General features: G+C 40.2%; 1 protein-coding gene across 1 annotated transcript in view; it reads right to left on the bottom strand.

Annotated features, from left to right (window-relative positions):
• The window catches only part of slc4a3 (solute carrier family 4 member 3), an 81,324-nt gene that overhangs the window by 30,275 nt on the left and 27,202 nt on the right, over positions 1-23,847 (bottom strand). The window contains exons 3-6 of the mRNA XM_034693465.1: positions 21,307-21,490; positions 19,277-19,527; positions 18,905-19,092; positions 15,989-16,215 (exon numbers count right to left, since the gene is read on the bottom strand). Coding sequence (XP_034549356.1) covers positions 15,989-16,215; positions 18,905-19,092; positions 19,277-19,527; positions 21,307-21,490 — 850 coding nt within the window. The remainder of the gene's footprint in view (positions 1-15,988; positions 16,216-18,904; positions 19,093-19,276; positions 19,528-21,306; positions 21,491-23,847) is intronic.

Below are 23,847 nucleotides of genomic sequence, written 5' to 3'. Positions count from 1 at the left end.
TCATAAACGTGTGTTTACTGGTGAAATAAAGATGTCTCACTGAGAGACTGGGCGTGTGTACTAACTGAAATGGTATCTGGTCACTTTATATGAAAAAGAGACTCGGCTCAGATCTCTCACTAACCTTCAAGTTTAGGGACATTCATGACGTCAATTCATATGGAACAGAATACATGTCTAAATGTCACTCTTAAAATGTATTCACTTTGTTTGTGAATCTGCCTCAAAAATGTCATCCCTAAGAGGCTGGAATTGCTCAAATTTGCCTTCTCTTCTAAACAGTGTGACTGTTTTCTGTCTCTGTGTTGTCTGACTTGGTGCAAAATGGTTAACAATCATAGGAACTGTTGTTGGCTTTTGTCACTACGGCTGCATCACAATAAGCCTACAAACCCTTTGATTGTATGCTCTATGAAGGGGAGGTTGTCCTGTTTCTGTAGAATGACTGCTTCAGTCATTGTAAAATTAAACTTGAGCACAATAACAATAACAAGTCCATGTCTTTGCAAATAAATATGCAGCAGGTTGCAGTACACTGATATGTCTTACTTACATACCTTTGCTCTGTGTTTAATTTAGAGTCAATGAAATGGAGTTCATCTATTTTAACAATGATATCACAAAAACAGATTATCTTGACGTTAATAAAACTTAGTGCCCAGGTTACCTCAATGAAATACCATTTCCAGACTTAACCTCAACGCCTTGAAAGTCTCCTCTGAAGGTCAACTACTTCCAATAACACCAGAATCAAAATAAGGGCACTCAAGACCAAAGGCAACGGCTTTGAATTGGGCCTATAGGTCAAAGGTCAAGATTAAAGTCTATCAAGAAGTTTTCAAGAAGTTGATCAATTTAGACCAACATTCATCATGGATATTATATTTTCAAGCAGCTGTAAGAAAGTCAACAACAGCTCTACACAAGCCAAGTGCCTGTTCAGGTTTACACGACTGTGATGATGAGTGGTCCATTATCTGGGGTAAATTGACTCCTCGGGGGGCAGTAGCTCTTTGCACAAAAAAGTAGGCTACAGTTCTCTCTTTAACACGATGTCCACAGTCAAAAGGTCAACTCACTGGATACTGTCTAACTTATACTTAGAATTGCCAAATAACTTAAGTAACAGTTCTAATTTTTGCAGCTTTTCAAAAACCTAAACTTTGTTTCCTGCTAGACTCCAAAAGATGTATTTAACCCTCTGTAAGCCTTAGCCCATTTTTGGTCATTCGCAATATTCGCCTGTTGTGTTTTGGTGTTTTTTTCTAAGCTTGGGGCATGATATTAAAGACAGTGGAGTTGTTTGGGTCAATTTACAAAATTTTTACATATATGATTTGGTAAGTGTAATGTCCTCCAGTGTACTCATTTTACTAACGTTCGTGCTCTTAAGCCAAAAATGGCAGCCATTGAAACCCATTCAAACCACGTTTTTTGATCCTGGAATTACTACATCAGAAAAAAAGGTTCTGAGTTACTCATTGTTGTGAACCAAACCACAGGGACCTAAAATTTTGATTTTTACCATAGAACACCAGATTGCGCCATTTTCTTAGTTTTCATCCCTTTGCCAAATTCATGCTACTCTCCCTTTGTCCACTAGGGGCACAAATCCTGCTCTAGAGTACCAAAGGGCAAATGGGTTCAGACTTTTTTGAGTTCACTGCATACCTTGAGATGTCTGGAAGTGGTGTATGTGTGTGTTTAGTGAAATTATTTTGTGTGTGTGGGAATATCTGTAGCCAAAATTGGAGTAATGAATTCCTTATGGGAAAATGCCCTGATTAAATCCCCACCTAAAAGCATAAAACACTCAAAGTTTGAATGCCATTATTCTGCAGGAAAAAATCATATTTTTTTTCAAAACAGCTTTGACATTGTAGGTTTGCCTTCAAAATCTATGATGTTCAGGGTTTTCAGCTGAATGAACCACTTTTCATGTTTCCACTGTGGGCCAAACTTCATGTAGGTTTTGATTATCATTTTTTTGGCTCTTTTTGGGAATTTTAGCTATAGTTTTACATTTTGGAGCCTTCCATGCAATTTTGAAATTAGATTCAACCAAGGAAGGTCTCTGTGTGTTGATATTGATCCTCAAGATTGATGTATGTATATGTGCATGGTGACAGTAATGTGTGTGTGTGTGTAGGGGGGATCAAATTATAGCCAAAAACCTATAGAGAAAGCTCATTCGCTTTTCATGGGTTTTTTCATAACAAAGGATCAGTCACAGACTGGCATATGAAGGGTTAAACTTTTGAAAATAAAATTTGTTTCAATTGATAGTGATGAATGACTTCCATTGAAAGATTTTTTTTCAAAATTTGAAAAAATACATTATTGTATGGCATATTTATAACAGTTTAGACTGCCCACTTTTGGTCAATTTGAGGCCAAAATTGTGACTTTTTGATAAAAAACATGACTTTGCAAAAAAAATAATGCAGTCATTTAATTAGTGTTGTTGTGAGTCATCAACATATGTTAAAATGTGTTGACCCCAATTTTTTTTTTCCAGTTTTCATTGTATTATACAGGAGATAATAATTTAGTGTTTTTTCATCCCCTAAATTCCCCTCTCTGGCACTGTAACACGTGGTAACTAAAGGGTTAATTATAATATTAGTGAATGTTTAGTATGTATCATTAACACTGAAGTTAATTTAAAGATTAAAAAAAAAATTGGAACGATCCATCAATATATGACATATTTATATCAGTTTAAAGCAATGCCCATTTTTGATCGCCTTAAGACCTTCAACGTAACTTTTTTAAACATAGGACATTACATGAAAAATAATGCAGTGATAAAAAAAGTGTTGTTGTAAGTCATCAACATATGTCAAAATGTGTTGACTCAAAAAAAGAATTCCAGTTTTCATTATATTATGCAGGAGCTGATCCATTTTTGGTGTTTTTTTCTTCCCCTAAATTCCTCTCTCTGGCTCTTAAACACGTCGTAACTAAAGGGTTAATTATAATATTAGTGAACATTCAGTATGTCACATTAATACTGAAGTTAATTAAGAGATTTAAAAAAAAATTGGAATGATCCATCAATATATGACATATTTATATCAGTTTAAAGCAATGCTCATTTTTGATCGCCTTAAGACCTTCAACGTTACTTTTTCCTAGGGCTTACAGAGGGTTTTTAATACCTGAAACAGTCTCTACAGGTTCTAATTAGGGATATGTGTGTTTGGGCGACTACATGATTAAATGTCATATTCCTCGCTAATATTTAACTAATACAGGCCTGAAATGGGGGCACATGTTATTCTGAGGTGTAAAACAGCCAATAGGAGGAGCTGTAGATCCAGTTGATGACGACCACTACGGTTGTAAACAATCACAGATGACAGGAGGCCTCTCGTAGCGTGGGGTGATTTGGCGTATTTTGATTTTAAAAGAGAGATAAAGTTATATGAAGGCTGGGTCTGGTTAACTCGATCAGAGCGATGGTTCAAACACAGGCATGTGAACATTGATGTGCAGGGAGGACCGAAAGCTGGTGCTACTAGCTCTGCTAACATTAGCCACATTTAGCAAACCTGTTGGTTTTTTCTTGCCCTTGGACTTTTAATTTCAGTTTAAAAGACTAGCAAAGTGGTCACTTTGGAACATCCCTAGTTCAACTAACAAGTTTTAAAGTTTTCACTACTTTTGAAGCTGATCTCAAACAAGGCTTGGTCATGGGCGAAATTTAAGTCACCTCAGCTAAAAGAGCAATAGCCAACTATAAACTGAATACCTTATGGCGTGCAAGGAAGATTCAAAGTCATTCACATGGCATGCATTTCATATACAAGAAACACAGTGTGAGTATTTGGTACAGCAAGACTAACTAGCTTACTATCCAACTGAGTCATTTTCCAAAACCGATATCAAGACTTACAAATAAGGGATACCATACCTTGTTGAATTATAGGTAAATCTGACGAAAGCAAGTCCTTACCAATTTGGACTCTTATGAATAGAGCCTGTAACCTTGGCCCTGTTTAGATCTGGTATTAACGTCTGTCCTGGGTGATTGAATCACAAGTGGACAGTCATGTCAATGCATCCTGAGGATGAATTAGGATCCAATAACTCATGTGTAGACATAAAATAACTTAGGTGAACAGATAGTAAAACTTGAGATCAAGTTCTAGATAGTTGTCCACTGGAGGAATTGGACACCCTAAAGCCAATCAGCCTCAAGTATTTACCCAGACGATATTATACCAACTCATATTGTATTATATTGTAACATATTGTTGTTAATCAGGTTTAACCGGCACAGTGCTCATGACATTTGACAAATACTGCTAAATTTCTGACAAACAGAAGTACTGCTGGTTGATTAACTTGATTCATTTTGTGTTTGCTGGAACTAAACTCCATAAAACAACAGAACTACACTTTGCTGGTCAATGAAATATCTTTCCACTCCAGCAATGGTTGATGGCAGATGGACATGCCAAATAGGGGCCACTGGATCAATAGGAAAGCAGGAAGTAGCCACAGTCGACCATTGTGTCAATTCACTCAATACCATGGGCAAGCTTGTTCTGAGTGTGGCCATGAATGAGTTCTATTGCCATTAATTAAGCAGCAGCAGGCTACAATCAATGGCTACAAGTGAGCTCCTATCCATTGATTATCCATGTAAAACCTGAAATGAAAGCTCATCCATTTGAAATTCCAGATGCATTATGATTGCATAAGAACTTTTATCATCGACAGCTTGACACATTAACTACGATCAAGTGTACATGACTCAGCTCCACACTTAATGGACAGAAGTATAATCCTACTGGGCAAAAGGAATATGCAAATTTCCACTGAAGCACAATGATGCAAAACTTACGGATAGGCTCGATGGCCGTCTCCACATGAGTTTGGATTGACTCAAGCAAGTCATAGTCATCGAAGTCCAAAACAAACTCATCAAAATCCTCCAATCCCTCTGCATTGGCCATCGAGCTGCGGTACTCATGTTGGTGCTGCTTCGGGGTGACCCTCTGGGTACTGCACCGGCGTTCTTGTCCATGTTGGTCAATGCTTAGTCTCTTATCAGAGGTCCCATGTCCTTGGTTTTCCTTTCCCTCAGTGTCTGTCATCTCCACGGCCGGTACCTCCTCCTATCCTCCTCTCTCCAAGTGGACACACTGCTCATCCAGGGATCCAGATCATGAACGCCACTGTTTTTCCCAGATCGCCGTTCTAATGAGACTTGGTCCCAGAAGTTACAGCTAGCCTACCTGATAGTGAGAAATAACCTTTCTGCAAACTTCAGAAACAAGCTCCAACATCTGACTTCTCAAAAAGTTCAGCCTCTGCCATCCAAGAACACTTTCTTATTTCTCGTCCAACTTATGACAAAGATAAAAGAAGCGAAAACAGAGCTTAAAATCCAAACACAATACGTTTAAAAACAAAGCCGGAGCCACACCCTTAGGTACGAGCCCCCCTACTAGATCCACGACCAGAAAGACACATAAATGGCAGCAAATAACACTTTGGCTGCAACTCCTAAAAAAAAGTATTGATAAGGGATGGTCTACTTTGTGGGACCTGCCTGTCAACTGAAAGGTTGTCCCGCCTTTTTTAACGATCCCCCGGCTCATTGATCTTTCTGCCTGTTGGAAAACCAACATTTAGTGGATCAGGCGAGAAGAGTTCATGTCTTTGGTTTCCATCCCTACAACCGTCACACTGCCATCATGTGATTTGTAGAAGGGTAAAGGTTAAGTCCTAATAGTTGCATTACATTATAAGACAAACGCTGAGACTTTACTGTAAATGAAAATGTTTAATGTTGGTTCGACCCACTAGTATGCTTTTTAAATCATGGATGCCATGAAGGAGCTACCAGCTGTCAGAACTGAGTGACTACTTTTTCAGCTGTTTAAATCAGTGACATCATCTTTAGATCAAAACTCGGTGTTTATATATTTAGTTGGTAGCCGGGCAAATAGCAGGATAATGTATAGTTAGCCGGTCTTGTTTCAATCTGTCTTTTATTTACTATATATTATCCATTACCTAAATACTTTGTCACACCACTCTCTGGGCCAAAGATTGTCAAATGCATGTTGGATCCTCTTGGACAAATGGTAGTTTAGTTCCTGGATTTCTCTGCGTCACAGAAATAATTCTCAAATTTTGAAAAAATTAATATACACTACCAGTCAAAAGTTTGGACACACCTTCTCATTCAAAGGTTTGCATTTATTTAATTATTTTAACATTGAAGATTCACACTGAAGACATCACAACTATGAAATAACATATATGGAATTATTTAATTAATAAAAAAGTGTTAAACAAAGCAGAACATGTTTTATATTTTAGATTCTGTAAAGAAGCCCCCTTTTTCCTTCATGACAGCTTTGCACACTCTTGGTATTCTCTCAGTCTGCTTCATGAAGTGGTCTCCTGGAATGGTTTCTAATTAACATGAGCCTTGTCAAGAGTTCATTTGTAGAATGACTTGCCTTCTTAATGTGTTTGAGACCATCAGTTGTGTTGTTCAGAGGTAGGGTTAATACACAATGGACAGCCCTATTTGACTACTGTTGTAATCCAGATTATGGCAAAACCAGATTATTTCATAGTTTTGATGTCTTCAGTATTAAACTACAATGTTGACAATAAATAAAATAAATAAAAAACATTGAATGAGAAGGTGTGTCCAAACTTTTGACTGGTAGTGTATACAGAGAACAAATGACACATTTTTTTATTTATGTATTTAGTTTCTACTTCATTTCTAGTTTGACAGTCAACATAATGACAATAATTGAAATATTCAAATAAACAACAACTCATTTTGGTAGAGTTTTTGCAGCCATGCTGTCTGTTTATCACCCCACCACACAAGCTCACTACATAATGCACTTTTCAAAACACTGTTTCAACACGGAGTTTTTCTCTGCCACAACAATCTTTAAGTGAGATATATTAAGTACTGAAAAACCAGCAGAGTGTCTTAGATTTTGGAAGGATTACAAAAATGACGCATTGTTAGTTATTGATTGTCATCATTTCAGTCTCGAGTGGTCACTGGCTAAACCTTTAACAATTTTGTTTCAATTTGCAGCTTATGTGATTTTGACATTGGGAAAAAAAAATCATCCAGATAAATGAAACACTGAAATGAAAGCAGTGAAGATAACCCACAATCAAAGATCACAGTGGACAATAATGGAACAGAGGTACTTATAGTGGGGATTTCTGGTCTGACAGCTTCCACCATCACTCACTACAAATCCGATATCTGGCTCTGACCGGCTGTGGGTGCCCTGTTTTCTGTTTCCAGAGGGTTCCCAAACAGTCAATGAGTACTCTGCTCTAAAGCAGGAAAAGCCAGAGGCAGGGTCGCTGCTAAAGGGGAATCGACTGCAGCCTTGGTTAATTAATGCCTCTGGATGCTGAGAGAGAGTTTCTCTCTTGCTATGAGGGGTTGCCTCCCTGTTTCTGTCGCCTCTTACTTTTTTTTTTTTCCGTTTCATTTTCTTCTGACTCAACGTAGCATGATCAATCAAGAACACATTATTAATTTTTAAACTTGTATGGCATTAATATCACTGAAGGAAAGCAGTATCTGATCAAAGACATTTCAAACTAAAACAAACACAGCTGCTGATTCCACCAAAACTACTACACATGCAGGCTTAACATGACACGTTCACACTGACTGACACCAGCTGTGATGTGTTTTCACATCTTAATCATGGTGTGTCATGTTTCAGGTAGCTCTCCATCCTGTCTCTCCTTCAAACCGACTGCTGTCAGTACTTTCTCGAAAGAGGGCGTTTGTTTCTCATCCACAGGTTGACAGGAGTTTGGTTGATGTTATGTGCTCGTGAAAGGAGGCAAAGTAAAATAAGAGAGCACAGTTTACAGATAAAAAAGGTCCCAAAACAATTTGACTTCTCAATAATGTGGATATAGAGTGAACATGCAGGGTACTTCACTATCAACACCAAAGAATTGTCCCCTTTATTACCACAAAATTAGTTTTTGGAGGACTTTGGATCATTTGAGGCTTAGAAATGTGCAATTCTGTCTTTTCTTAACATAAATTTTTCTAAGCAAGTTTCACTGAACTTATACAGGTGTGTAGAAATAGACAGCAAATGATCTAACTTATATGTTTCTCTCTGACCAGCAGAGGGGGCTGAAGCCTCTACAGACCTCTCCACAGAAATGCCTTCTGTTATAGTATTTCCCTTCTTACCAAACATTTGACATTGAAGGCCTTCAGATTTTCAGAAATGTGGCTTCTACCCTTTAATAATACAATATTCCACCCTAAATAAAGAGATATTTTACTGATTTCAATGAGTGCTATGTGCCCATGATTAGAAATGGTACAAGTGCATTTTTCTAATATATCTGATTCATATTTTGCTACCTGAGTATTCTGCACATATGATCACTAATAGGAGAGATGTGTAGATACTGCAGGTCCTCTGTCCTCCATCCTCACAGCTATTGTGTCAGAAGCTTATATTTAACAGTGCATGAGGAGGCAGGGAGCTGTGTAGGCTGGCTTCATGAGACAGAATGCTGGACGCCCACAGGACAGCCGACTACTCAGCAGCAATAACAAAACTTGTCAATTGTCAACATCGGGGCAGCAAACCTGACAATAGCTGTCCAAGTTAACAACTTTTTTAAAGATGCTCTCACCAAGTGCAAGAAAATGATTGCTCCAATGTCTCTGACATAAAAGATCAGAATATAGATGTTTTGAATTGAATCTGAAGAAGGCTTTCGACTGATCATAAAGCATGTGGTGGATGAATTATACGTGATTGGTTCTTGTTTTAGGAAACGAAAAATACTGTATATACTCCAGTTTCAAGCAGTCTGCTGTATTACCTTTGTGTCTAACGTTAGAAGTATTTAGTCTTTACAGTTAGGAGCTAAAGTACTTCTGTAAATGACGCTCATGAGAAAGGAGCTGCAAAGCAAACAGCAGCAGCTGCTGACTCAGACTGCTTTAAAGAGAATGATTGTTTGTTATTAAAGTAACTTGGGAAAAAAATCATTAAAGGTTGTATGTGAGACAGAAAAAAAACTATCACTACAGATTTTAATCTCTCAGTAATTAGATCAAGGAATTGGAGATCTGGAAAGGTAGAAATTTTTTTTTTTTTTAAAGTTGTATTTTTGGGCTTTTTGCCTTTATAGATAGTACAGCTGAAGAGAGACAGGAAATGTGGGGAGTAGGGAGTGGGGGAAGACTTGCTGCAAATGGTCGCGGCTGGGAGTCGAACCGGCGACCTCTACGCCAAGGACTATAGCCTCTGTATGTGGGGTGCTTAGAACGCCAGGCCACCAGCGCCCCAGAAACAAAGTATTTGACAGATTTTTAAAAACCCAAATATGAAATATAAAAATAACTATCACTACTGACCAAGAGGCAACCTCTGGTCTCAAAATATGAAGCTCATGTGGAAGTGTTATAAACTGAAGTTCATCAAGAATCCGCTTGAGGCTGGCTGCAGAAACACCGGAAACCACATACACATCAATTCAAAAAAGACGAACTTTGCAGCAATAATAAACATGTTTACAGCCTGGTTCAAAAAACGGCTTGGGTCTACGTAGCTAATTTCTCTATCGGCACACACTCTACCAGGGGGTGATTTTTTTTCTAACACGACGGTTCAGAAGATATTAAGATTGCGAGTTTTGCCCAAATAAGGACATGACTGACTTGACTGACTTGACTGACAGGGAACACATAGCTGTTGGCTAGGAGGCTCAAACCCCACCTCCAGGGTTCCCACTCTTTTCCAGAGATCATTTTCCAGGACATTTCCAGGACATCTTTATTGATGATCAAGCTGGTATGACAGTCTAAATTTAGTTCCTAATTTAGTTCCTAAATAGTCTTATATGTCCCTCTCAGTGGAAGTCTACATTGAAAGACATGTAGTCTATGGCAGTGCTCAGCCCCAGCTCTGCTCACAGCAGAACTTTGTTTTGATTGGTTAGCATGGCGGCCATGCGGCCAATCACATGTGAGGATATAGGATACAGGTGATGGAAGGGAGGCTGTGTATCCTGGCTTCATCTGTTCCTTCTGAGAGGGTTAGGGTTAGGGTTCTTCTCAAAGACCGGGCAAATACTCACTAAGAGGAGAAATCGGATCAGCCCATCCAAACTGAGGCATCTGATTTTTCTCAATGCCAACCTGAGGACACTAATAATGTTTGCTCCAGTTTGGTTCTGGTTCTGTTTGCTTGAGTTTGGTTCTGGTTCTGTTTGCTCCAGTGTGGTTCTGGTTCTGGTTCTGTTTGCTTGAGTTTGGTTCTGGTTCTGTTTTTTCTCCAGTTTGGTTCTGGTTCTGTTTGCTTGAGTTTGGTTCTGGTTCTGTTTGCTTGAGTTTGGTTCTGGTTCGGTTCTGGTACGGTTCTGTTCTGGTTCGGTCCTGGTTCAGTTCTGGACGGTTCTGGTTCAGGTCTGGTTCGGTTCTGGTTGGTTTTGCTTGAGTTTGGTTCAGGTTCTGTTCGCTTGGTTCTGGTTCTGGTACTGTTCTGGTACGGGTTCTGGTTCTGTTACGGTTTGGTTCGGTTCTGCTTTGGTTCTGGTTTGGTTTCCTTGAGTTTGGTTCCGGTTCTGTTTGCTTGGTTCCGGTTCTGGTTCGGTTCTGGTACAGTTCGGTTTTGGTTCGGTTCTGGTATGTTTCTGGTTCGGTTCTGGTTGGGATTGCTTGAGTTCGGTTCTGGTTCTGTTTGCTTAAATTAAGTTCTGGTTCTAACTCTAATCCTAACCCTAACCCTAATCCTAACCCTAATCATAACCTTAACCCTAATCACAACCCTAACCCTACCCCTAATCCTAACCCTAATCCTGACCCTAACCCTAACCTTAACCCTAATCACAACCCTAATCCTAACCCTAACCCTAAACCTAACCCTATCCCTAACATTAACCCTAATCACAACCCTACCCTTACCCTAACCCTAACATTAACCCTAACCACAACCCTACCCTTACCCTAACCCTAACATTAACCCTAATCACAACCCTAATCCTAACCCTAACCCTAAACCTAACCCTAACATTAACCCTAATCACAACCCTACCTTTACCCTAACCCTAACCTTAACCCTAATCACAACCCTACACTTACCCTAACCCTAACATTAACCCTAATCACAACCCTAATCCTAATCCTAATCCTAACCCTAATCCTAACATTAACCCTAATCACAACCCTTACCCTAACCCTAACCCTAACATTAACCCTAATCACAACCCTAATCCTAACCCTAACCCTACTCCTAACCCTAATTACAACCCTAATCCTAACTCAACATGACAGCATTTATACTTTTCAAGTAATTGATCTTAAACCCTTTCAGAAAATGAACAGTAGCAAGACTCACATATCCCTTCAGCCACCAAATGGTATCATAACAATGGTGTATATGCTGTTTTTAATGACACAGCACAATTTTATAATTTATTAGAAATTTATTCAAATTATTTCACAGACCCCCACACTATGGTTCGCGGACCCCCAGGGGTCCCAGGACCCCGACTTTGAGAACAACTGAGCTAGAGTACGGTAATTGAGCTCTCAGCCTGCAGAGAAAGTTGTGAGGAGCAGACCCCCAAGCTCTCTGCCCAACTCCACTGGTCACACTAACTTAAATATAAGACTCTTTGAATCAAAAGAACACTCTACAAGGTTAATGTACCATAAAACTAGACAATATACCCCCGTTTTCTGTGAATGCATGATTATGAAGTGAAGGAGAAAAGATGTGAAAACAGCTGTGCAGTGTCCCTGTCTTTTCCAGCACAGAGTGCACTCAACTTTCAATGAATGGGAAACTGGTCAGCTGTTTTCCAGGTTTTCCAGGACAAGTGGGAACCCTGACCTCTTTATGTCACACTCAGACTGGTTGAGTTCCGCATTACCAATATGGCTGCCGCCGACTATTGGCTTCAAAACAGTGTTCAGGAACAGATGGCTGATATCACGGATACTACATCCATTATTTATACAGTCTATGCTACTGACACAGCCATTACTTCTACGAATTTCTTAAGTATTGTGTAGGATGTTAAAATGACTGAGCAGCAATATTGTTCACTGCCACTAGAAGGTGCTAAACACAACCTTTGGGCTACATTCTTCCTGACCACCAGAACATGCTCTTCTAGACAGATTCTGTAACTTACACTGATATATAATAATAATAATAATAATAATAATAATAATAATAATACCTAAGTTTTATATAGCGCTTCTCAAGAACTCAAAGACGCTTTACAAGAGAGACAATAAATAAATACAATAAAGACATATAAGACAAGCAGACGACAAGGCAAGAGGAGGAATAATTAATGTGTGGGGAATGCCTGTTTGAAAAGGTAAGTTTTTAACTGTTTCTTAAATGAATGAAGTGAGTCAGAAGCACGGATGTGTGGGGGGAGAGAGTTCCAGAGGGTGGGGGCGGCTATGGCAAAGGCCCGGTCCCCTAAGGTACGGTGCTTGGATTTAGTAATGGGAGTGAGGAGGTTGGAGTCAGAGGATCGGAGGCGGCGGGAGGGGTGGTAGTACTGGAGAGGGTCAGTGAGGTATGGGGGGGCCAGGTTATTGAGGGATTTGTACGTGGTGAGCAGGATCTTGAAATGGCTGCGCTGTTTTACAGGGAGCCAGTGGAGCTGTTGAAGGACAGGGGTGATGTGGTCTCTGGAGCGGGAGTGGGTGAGTAGCCGGGCAGCAGAGTTCTGTACATATTGTAGTTTTTGTAGATGGGAGGAGGGAAGACCATACAGGAGGCTATTACAGTAGTCGAGTCGTGAGGATATAAAAGCATGAATTAGGGTTTCAGCAGCGGATTTGGAGAGAGTGGGACGGAGGCGGGCGATGTTGCGGAGGTGAAAGAAGGCAGTTTTGGTGATGTGACGGATGTGGGGTTGGAAGGAGAGAGTCTGATCGAAGATGACGCCAAGGTTTTTGATCTGAGGGGAGGGGGTGACTGAGTGACCGTCTATGGAGAGCTTGAAGTCCTGGGCGGAGGGTAGGAGGGATTTGGGGCCGATGATGATGATTTCAGATTTGTTACTATTGAGTTTTAGAAAATTGGTGGTCATCCATGATTTTATTGCAGATAGGCAGGTGGTGAAGGTGGAAACAGTGGCAGCGCTGATTGTTTTGGTGGATAGGTAGAGTTGGGTGTCGTCGGCGTAACAGTGAAATTGGAGTCCATGATGGCGAATGATGTGACCAAGGGGTAGGATGTACAGAATGAAAAGGAGGGGACCAGCAATGACACCAGCAATCCACATCCTAACACTATGACAGTAACACCTGGCTCTAAAGAAACATTAACAATGTCTGTCTCTCACAGTACAACAGCAGCCAAGCCAGCATGAAGAAAGCAGCTTCCGGCTCTCTGGCAGGTAGAAAGGATGCTGAAAGCGCAAGGAGTAGAGTCTGAATCATGTTCAGATCAGAGAAGGGATGCAATTAAAAACTGGCAGTGTGCGGTTGTCTTCCTTTTGCCCTCTCACAGGTATTTTCTCATCCATTACCTGAAATACACTCAGTCCTTACCTCTGTTACTGACTCTTGGCTGGTTTAGTTTGAGGTGTACACTGTGATAATAAAGCAGGATTACATTTATGATGAGAAAATAACTTCAGATTCTCAGACCAATGATCATTTCCCAATGACAACATGACCTCATGGCTTTATGAAAGTGTATGTATTTTTAGCACAACATCAAGCACTCTATGAAGAACTGATAGAGCACATTCTCTGTCTGATTTATAACAACCATGATGGAAAAAGACACTGCAGACCCCAGTGTTGTTAGAGCGTAGGTGAAGAGTAAAACTGAGTCATCTCTGAAAGTACTTTTAGCAACAGATGAGATCATCTCCTATCACCCTGCTCCGACGCCGTTCTCTCTCAGCAGCAATGAGGAAATAGAAATGTAGTGTTTAAGTCAGTAAAGTGGGCTCAGCCATGAAATCACATTTCAAAAATCAAAACACAACAGAAGCTGGAACTAATTCTATTTTTATGCATTTCATTCTGGCTCGAAAATGTACTTGATCAGCAGAAAAATATTTCCCTTGGTATCAGCCTCAGAACTGCCGTATAGACGGACTCTACTTGTATCTTTTTATCTGTAAAGTGCCTCTTAACATTTTTATAAAAAGACCCCTCAAACATTTCTGCTGTGCACTTTGTCAGAGCACAAAATGCAGCAAATGTAGCTTCAGTAGAAGAAGCTATCAGCTATCACCAGTCCTGCAGGTTACCAGCTGTTCTAATCTTAACAGGATGATAACAAAGTGAGGGTTGCACAGAAGACAAATACTCTGATTACAGGCCGATGAACTGGCCAACATTTCTGCTGTTTTCAGAGTTTAAAAACGTATTGGTGATGGATTGGTGCGTCAGCAGTTATGCGGACGTTGTACGAGACCGTTGTGGTGAAGAGGGAGCTGAGCCGGAAGGCAAAGCCTTCAATGTACCAGTCAGAATAAGATCCTGGATACAAGCGGCTGAAATGAGTTTCCTCCGAGGGGTGTCTGGGTTCAGCCTTAGAGAGAAGGTCAGGAGCTGAGACATCCTGAGGGAGCTCAGAGTAGAGCCGCTGCTCCTTTGCGTCGAAAGGAGTCAGCTGAGGTGGTTGGGGCATCATGTAAGGATGCCTCCCAGACACCCCCCTTTAGAGGTGTTCCTGGCACATCCAACTGGGAGAAGGCCCCGGGGTAGACCCAGAACTCGGTGGAGGGATTATATCTCCCACCTGGTCTAGACTGGGATCGCCTCGGGATTCCCCAGGAGGAGCTGGAAAGTGTTACTGGGGAGAGGGATGTCTGGGTCAATCTGCTTGGACTGCTACCTCTGCAACCAAACCCCGGATAAGCGGAAGAAAATGGATGGATGGATGTAATGCATTGGTGTTTTTGCAGACTAGTGATAGCCAGTCGGAGCTTGAAGATCGAACTGAGAACATGAACATTTACCTTTCTAAGCCATACACAGATTTATGGTGACTGAAAAGTGTCATCTGGCATGGGTGAGATTAACACAGCTGCACAGGCTGTTGCGAGTCATCTAATGCATATAAAACATGCACTAAATCTGCATATTTTATCATAGATGTTATGATGCTTTTTCCAACTAAACACAAATACAACTCTTCTGTTGATTGGGAAGGAAGTTGGGAGGACAGACACATCAGTCAGTACTGATTCTTTTTTTTTTCTTGCATATTACATCTTTATTCATCGATGACTAAAGCCCAGCTTTAAGATTTCTTCAACGCTACAACAGCAAAGATCTATTTTGTCCTAAAATGGCTAACAGGTCAGTTTGCCCCTCAGGTATTATTGCATTTGTTCAACATTAAATACTGAAATGACCCTTACATCTCAGATGTGTGAAAAATGCTACAGTAAGAGGTGGCAGAAGAAATGTGATGCCTTCATGTACACACTGGATTACTTGAATGTTTCCCATTTACACGTCTCTTAATAACACTGATAATTACTCGTTTCAAGGTTTACTAAATCAAAGACAGGGAATCTTAAGAATCCTTGATTTCACTCTCTGAATTTTTCATTAAGACTTCGGCTGGATGGTCTTCCATGATGCCTGAAAACACTTTATGGAAATAAACCTGTGACAAATATGACAAACAAAATTCATGGTGTTTAAAGGAATAGTCAGACATTTTAGGAAGAACTTTTATCCACTTTCGTTGCCAAGAGTTTGACGAGAAGATTGATACCACTTAGATCTGTCTCTTAAAGCTGAAACAGTCAGTACTGATTCTTAACTACAAAATGAAGTGCATCAGTCAACAAAGAATAAGTCAGTTGTCTTTTTGAGTTCTTTAGGACATCTTAGTATGCCTGAAAAAACGTAATAGTGCCTCTGACATCATCAAGTCACCTTCCTGAAATGTGCATCATTATCTAAAATGCCATAAATATCTGTATTTCTTACTTTTCATGTCATCCAGATCAGCGCTGGCCAACATCTGGGCCTCGGCCTCATCAGTGGGCACCTGTTGGTAGACGGCCGTCTCATGAGCAGTCATGCTGCCAATGCAGATTCGCTCCCGCAGGTCATAGTTGCTCCGCTGGGCGGCTGCTGGCCGATGGTGGACGGGCTTCTTGCGGAACCAGCCGCGGGGTGAGGTCGAACTTGAAGGGTCAGATTCTTCGGTAGCACTGACGAGGGAGGAAAGTTGTGATATGTTATGTTTTAATGAGTTGACTTATTAAATAGTCAAAAAAAGAGAATGCTTGAAACTTTATTCAAATGTTTCTACTGAGTAACATGTTGTGTTGTGACTCCTGGGTGCAATGCTGTCTCCTCACCAGCAGAGGGCTTCACAACACAGAACTACACCAGGACCTCCTCTCAAACCCTCTGAGTCATCCTCTGCTGTGTTCACTCACTCACAGAGACATAATCTGACATAGCACAGGCCAGATGCTGTTCCGATCATTTTCCAGACATTTGCAGAGACAAACACCTGAATCACAGCGAAGCCCCTGACCTCAAAACCTTACTCCATTCTGGTTATGTAAAAAACACGGCTGGAGCACCAGTGAATCATCAGAAAGAGTATGCATGGGTGATTCCTAATGACACAATTAGGATTCTCATATAGAGCTCACATGCAAAATATATGAGTCTATGCATGCAGTCACAGCAAACACAGCTCCTGTCTGCTCCAGCCTGTTTACTACTGCGTGCACCTGCTTAATTTAACACATATATTTAATACAGGGGGTCAGTTCCAAATTTAGAATGCAAATCAACCTTTAAGTATGAATGTAATCATCTCTAATCCAGCTTTTGGATCTGTCTCTGGTAGCCGTTTTTAACCGGGGATAAAACAATTCACATACAACATTGTTCCTGTGTCAGCGTAGCCGTATTAAATTAGACATCAAATTAGGTCATAAGGCACACACTGATAAACTGCAAGTAACCATAGCAACGCACTACTGAGTTACACGCTTCCTTTCATTGTTACCGTAAACACTCCTCGATGAAATGGACTTCAGAGTGAAGAAAAGAAATAACACAAGACGCTGCTGGAACACGATGGTTTAAAAAGGAGTGATGTGTTTTACAGTTTTATTTCACCTTACTTTACTTTATTTATTTATTTATTTATTTATTTATTTATTTATTTATTATCTAGTTCAAATTTTAGTCACTTTTTAATTATTTTATTCTATTTTATTTTACTCTATTTATTTATTTATCTAGTTCAAATTTTAGCCACTTTTTATATTGTTTTATTTTATTTTATTTTATTTTTTAATTTATTTTTTAAAGTATAGCATCTTATTTTCTTTTCATGATTTAATATTTTTGTTTTTTACTATCTAAGAAATATATTTTATTTTGGTGAGTTTCCTGTGTTGAGTTTTAACATCTTATGTCTCCTCCAGTGTTTCCTCATTAAGATATCATAAGAGCGTTTCCTCAGTTTGTTCAGCAACTCCTTTTTTTTTTTTAATTTTCATTTATTTATTTTATTTTATTTTATTTGTATTATTATTATTATTATTATTATTATTATTATTATTATTACCAATATTGTTGCATATATTGTGTTCTTAACCTTAGGATTGTGGGAAGGGTTTAGGGTCAGGGGTTGGGTTGGGATTAGGACGGGGGGTTCTTTTATTTTTATTTGTATATATAATTTATCATTTTTTAAATATATTCTATCTTAAGCTGTTTTTATGTACAGCACTTTGTTTTACAATGTCATTGAATGAAAAGCGCTTAATAAATAAAGTCTGATTGATTGATTGATTGATTGATTGATTGATTGATTGATTGATTGATGTGAAGGGAGAAGTCAGGGAGACTTATCACCAGACTGTGCAGATCATCAGTTCTAACATCCCCATGTTGATTTTCTTTTATGTCCCACAGCTTTTCTGTTCACAAGATGCCCATCATCCAGCAGCACAGAGACAAAACCAGCTGCTAGCTGCTAGCTGAGAAGAGTGGAGCGCTGAGCAGCCACAGGGACCGATGTTTGATGGACAGAAAGAGTCTGTAGACCAAAGACCTGAAGCTGCAAAAACAAGAACTTCAAATGATTTCATTCATGCTAACAACTCCAAGTGAATGTTAATGTTGGTGTGACTGTAAGCAACTCAAATTCATAGAGACTTCATACAATGCTAATCTATCAAGGCTGGCAGGTTTTTATCTGCATAACCACCGCTCACATACCTCACCTTAAGCTCTCCATATTTGCCTCTTTTTACATCCTGCATGTTATCAACATTTGTTAATCTTGATTTTTGTTTCTAGTGACCTCCAGCGAGTTATTTCAACGCTAACTCAACTTTTAGGTTTGCTGTGAGGTCTGTGTTGTGTGAGGGGTCCGACACTTTGGAACCATCTGCAGGAGGAGATCGGGTCTGCTGAGTCAGTAAGGTCTTTTAAATCACTTCTACAGATTCATTTTTATAATCTTTATTATTATTATTATTATTATTATTATTATTATTATTATTGTGATTATAAATTGTGGCCTCTGGCTGCTAAATGCCTCTAAGTAATGTATTTCACTTGCTATCACTGTTTGCTGTTTGGTGCTGGGCATGTGGCATGAAGCAGTCAGTCAGAGCTTCATTTCCCCTGAAGTCCACTGCTGCAGAAAAGAGATCTAATATTACATTTGTTGGCCAGCAAGTGATGCAATTAGCTGAAGGATGCTCATTTCTGTTAAAGAAGACTCATTAGAGGTGAGAGGAGTCCAGAGTCAAGCAGTAATCCAAGTCTGTGGGTCAGTTGCTATTAGAAACACCTTTACATGAGCGATGTGGTTCATCTAGATAAAACAAAAGAAACAAACTGTTGCCACCTGTAGTAGCTCACCTGCTGCAGGCTGCTTCCTCTCCATCCACCTCCTCACCCTGCCCGTGAACAGCAATATCCCCATTACAAGCCTCTCTATGTATCAGAGCTGGTGTTTCTCCCTTTGCGATTGCATGGTCTTCATTCTCCAGGTGGAAGGCAGGGAGTGGGAGGGGTTCCTCCAAGTCTTCTTGGCTCCCCAAACTAAACTGAGAGGAAGAGGAGGGTCAGTGAGAGGGGAGAAATTGCTTACAGGGGATAACATTCATGCTGTAGCAGTTAGCTCAGCAAGTCTGCTCTAATACACTTAGACATGGTCATGCTCCAGCTATGATGATATGGGTTTCCCACCTGTTTCACCTCAGTATACCCAAGGTTCCTGTCTTATTTTACCTGCGGTTGGATCCCAGGTGTCTCCGCGCTAGGAGCAGCTGCCACCTGTCGATCAGTCTCAGACTCCGCCTCTTCCTCGTCTACCTCGTGGATGGTGGGTGTGACATCAGAGGGGGGCAGGGAGGTCTTTTTTTTCTTCCGTTTCTTTTTTCGCCGTCTGTCCGAGCTGTGCACCCTCTTCCGTAGACGCTGGGACAGGGGCAGGTGGGTGGATAACGGGTGATGGGTGTGATGAAACGTGTGACGGTGATCTGAAAAATTAAGAAGAACGTCAAAGCACATCAAGAACATCTCAACTAATGATGTCAACAGACTTCGTGCACATTTAGTCATGCCCCGTGTGAGCATAAAAGCTATTTATGAAGTATTTATGAACCTGGTCTTTATAATAAACTTGACTTCAGCTTTTTCTCCAAACATCCATCCATAAAGTTTGAGGCTTCACAAAATTTTAGGAACCAATGGGTGATTTTCCAGAGTCAGTGTCTGTCTGTAAAACAGTCTTTGATTATATTGAAGTTATACATATATAAAATGTATTGATATTTCTGTAACCAGATGGGAAGTTATTAACATTTTGAAGTGAATCACAATCCATCCATCCATCCATCCATTATCTTGACCGCTTAACCTATATGGGGTCACGGGGGGGCTGGATCCAATCCCAGCTGACTTCGGGCAGAAGGCAGGGTACACCCTGGACAGGTCGCCACCTATCACTGGGCAAACATGGAGAGACAGACAACCATTCACACACACACACACTCACACCTACGGGCAATTTAGAGTGACCAGTTAACCTGTGAGCATGTTTTTCGACTGTGGGAGGAAGCCGGAGAGAACCCACACATGCACGGGGAGAACATGCAAACTCCACACAGAAAGGCAGCTGCCCGACCGGGGACTTGAACCAGGATCATTCTCGCTGTGAGGCAGCATCGCTACCCACTGCACCACTGCGCAGCGTGAATCCGAATCCACTTTGTAAATGAATATTAATGTCCACAGATTTGTTTTACAACCACAGAACCTTAATAATGACTTTCTGAAGTTTGTAACACACACCTCCTTACACTGAGGAGTACTGTTGTCTTGGCCACAGCTGTTTGATTCCATCAAATAAAACAGGCTGCTATTCTCAGAGGAGATGTTCTATCTCCCCTGTAATACCCTATTAAATGCTTGAAAGACTCAACACAAACAAAGGCTCCAGGTTTTAATTAACATACAATAATGGAGAGATGTGCTGTTTAATAAACATCAACAGAAAGAAGCTCTATCCAATAATAGAAACCATTATCTCCTACCAGAGCGTGTGGTATTCATCTGTTAAGCCGTCCAAAGTTTAATCCACTGGAAGACTTACGAAATCTAACGCCACTCTACACGAGTCAAACTTTGACAAACAAGGTCAGAAGATTTTAGACATGTGTATTTACTCACACATAAAGCTGATTTATGTCACTTATTATTACATAAGAAAACATAAAGTCCAACACAGTGCAAAAACACGACTAACATAAAGTGATCTTGAGTGAGCCAAAATATTGACAGCCATGCTTATTGGCTCCGAGAGGCTGAAGTGAGGCATGCTGGTGTTATGAGCTAAATGCTAATATGCAAACAGTCACAGCTGATACTCAAGTATGCTAATGCTTGGCAGGTTTAGAATTAAAGTATTTACATTGCCTTGTGTAACTGCCAAGTATCATCCAAAAGTTTGCAAAAAGTTTAAGTAAATTTTGAGATAGAAAATCCTAAGACCTTCAACACCTTTAAGATCCGTAAGTTAACATCCCTAAAACCTTTCCACTGTTAAATGTAAGAAATGTGCCAAATAAGCTTTACATTTGGACTCAGACATTTTCTGTAAACTGTGATTGTCTAGAAAAATTCATGGAAATCATCCTTAAGTGTTGATAAGTCTCCCTGTGACACACTTTCTGATAATTAGGTGTACTTAATACAGTTTTCAGTGGCCCCTTGTTGTGTCATTGTAAGTAAAAAGTGTACATGTTAGCTCTGCTTACTTTCAAAGTCTTTCTCCGTGTAGTGTCGGCCCATCCTGTCACTGCTAGCGAAAGCCGAGTCGCTGATGATGTCTCCAAAGCGCTCCACAGACAGTGCTTTTTCCCAGTTCTCGTCGTCGTCCTCCTCCTCTTCTTCATCATGTTCCTCTACCGACCCTTCCTCATCTTCTTCCTCCACCTTCACCTGGAGAGGAAAACATATGTTAACAAACAAAAAAAAAAGAAAGAGTCAACTCAGTTAGAGCGATGAGGAGAGTATGTCTGGGTTGGTATTAATGGCTGTTTATCCTCTACAACTGGTGCTCAATGTTTGTAAAGGTTTCACTGTGATACAAAACTCAGAGGGAAACACAGGAGTGTGTGAGGAATCATTCCCTGTGATGAAGAGGGAAACCTGTTAGCCCAGAGAGCAGTCACCACCACTGACCTGATGATTACATGACTTATGCTACTGATTACTCCAGTAGAGTATTGGCCTTTAGCAGGTAAAGCAATCAGACATTGTGTTAGCATGGCACAGCTTGACTTTGACATCAGAACTAACAGCCACACAGGAGGCAGATTGATGCTACATCAAAGTGAAATCATTACTCAGCATGAAAAAAGAGCAAAAAATAGGAGGGGTCTTTTTTTAAATGTTGTTGTACAAATGGTTCTGTCTACTGAGGATGATCGACTATCTGTGCAGGTTCTGTGCTCAGTTTTTCAACAGAGAGGCTGAGTTAAGATTCATCCTTAAGATTCATTTAGATATACTTTTTGTTAGACTGGTTAAAATGACCTTTATGTCCCGATGGCAATCAATACATAATGTGTTCTTAAAAAAGAGCAAAAAAAAGCCTCTATCTACAGAGTAAACCTGGGAAAACACCAACCAATCCCTGCCATCAGGAGCCAAATTATGATACCAATCAAATCAAATCCTGTCCTGCCGTTCTGCCCGCCTCCTGCAAAGCGTACATTTCATGTTTGTTTGTGTTTTTAACTTTCACTATGATAATGTTTTGGTGTTTTATTACCGCTGAGTGAGACATGAGTTGACGTAGTGCAAAACACAAACAATGTGCTGAGGACCGGTTTTGAATCAGTCTGAGGGGAGGGGAGGGGGGGGGGTTATATGGAGTCCTGAGGGAATGCTACATTCAAATTCATGCTAGATTTACGTGACTACCAACCCTAGCTTCAAGCATGAAGTGCCTCACACATTAATAAACTGGTGGCCACTATTTAAACAATGTGTGTATTTCTGCAAGAACAATGTTAGGGAAACCAGGGAATCAGCGAGAGGCAACTGTTTTTGGGCAATTAACATTTTTAGAGAAAGCAAGAGAAAACTGGAGACTGCACAAGTTTTAGTACTTTTTTTATATCAACACAAAATACATGGATTGTGTCAAATCAATCATGAGATCATTGATTTAAAGCTTTACATTTAACTGTCAAGCTGCCTTGCTGAAGTTTTGTTATATACAATGTTTTTATGCCATAAACTTGTGAGAAATTTTTGTTGAATTTTTTTGTTATGGAATGCATGTTTTTTTTTTTTTTCCTATCCAGGAACCGCAAATAGTATCTTTTTACTAAAGGTTAACCATCTCAATAAAACTTTTTGCAAGTATTTTAAAAAGTGTTCAACGCAGAAAGTAAAAAAAATATGCCAGGAGAGCGTTTCTTTGTGTCGTCCTAATTTAAGTGAACACAAACTATAAGCGGCCCAAAATCCTGATTTCTACTTTCTATCTGTCTTCGGAGAAAACTCCAGTATGTTTTTTAAAGTACTTCCTAAACAGAACAACAGGCACCTGGTGTCTGTACATCCTCCACTTCATGTATGGAGAACAATAATCAATACAACAAAGTGCTTAGCAGCAGAGGACTAATGCACTAGTCAGCCCCTGGAGACAGCAGAGGCTGATGGGAGGGTCCTACAGGAGCTGTTCTGTGCCTCTGATAGGTCAGATCACTGTAACAGGCGGCCTCCTCCACCTCAGATTGGTGCTGGCACGGTGAGCACTCTGGCTGCTGCTCTGTGGTCTCCGATTTCTCTGTGCCAAGGCTCCATTACTTTCTAATTACCAGAGGGATGAAGGGACAGGATGCGTTTAATGATCTCAGCTACCTATCTACACAAAGCCGAGGCAGATGAAGCTAGTCTGAGTACAAAAGAACAGTTTCAAATTGAGTGAGCAGTAAAAGCCTTGTTTTTATGGTCGGCCAACTCAATTTGGTTCATTATTTAAGGTGCCCTATATTCCTGCAAACCAATTCTAGTTTCATTTGAATCCCTTACATCCTCCTGCTTGCATCCTGCTCTGGTAAGCACAGTGTAACACCCTGAAGTTAATACTCCTAATATAATGCAAGAGGGAATAAAAGTCTGAGCGGGGAGAAATGTTACAATAAAGGGATTTCTGTTAAATCTGGTTCTGCATTGCTGGGTCTACACTGCTGCAAATGACTGAAAACTCTTTCATGTCAGCTTTGAAGTCAGTTTGGGTGGAAGGACACAGGAGGAGGGCCACCCAAGCCCAGGTGGTGGAG

This window comes from Notolabrus celidotus, chromosome 10, assembly GCF_009762535.1.
Source record: "Notolabrus celidotus isolate fNotCel1 chromosome 10, fNotCel1.pri, whole genome shotgun sequence".
In the NCBI taxonomy this organism is placed as follows: Eukaryota; Metazoa; Chordata; class Actinopteri; order Labriformes; family Labridae; genus Notolabrus; species Notolabrus celidotus.
This window is presented reverse-complemented; position numbering and strand designations above follow the sequence as displayed.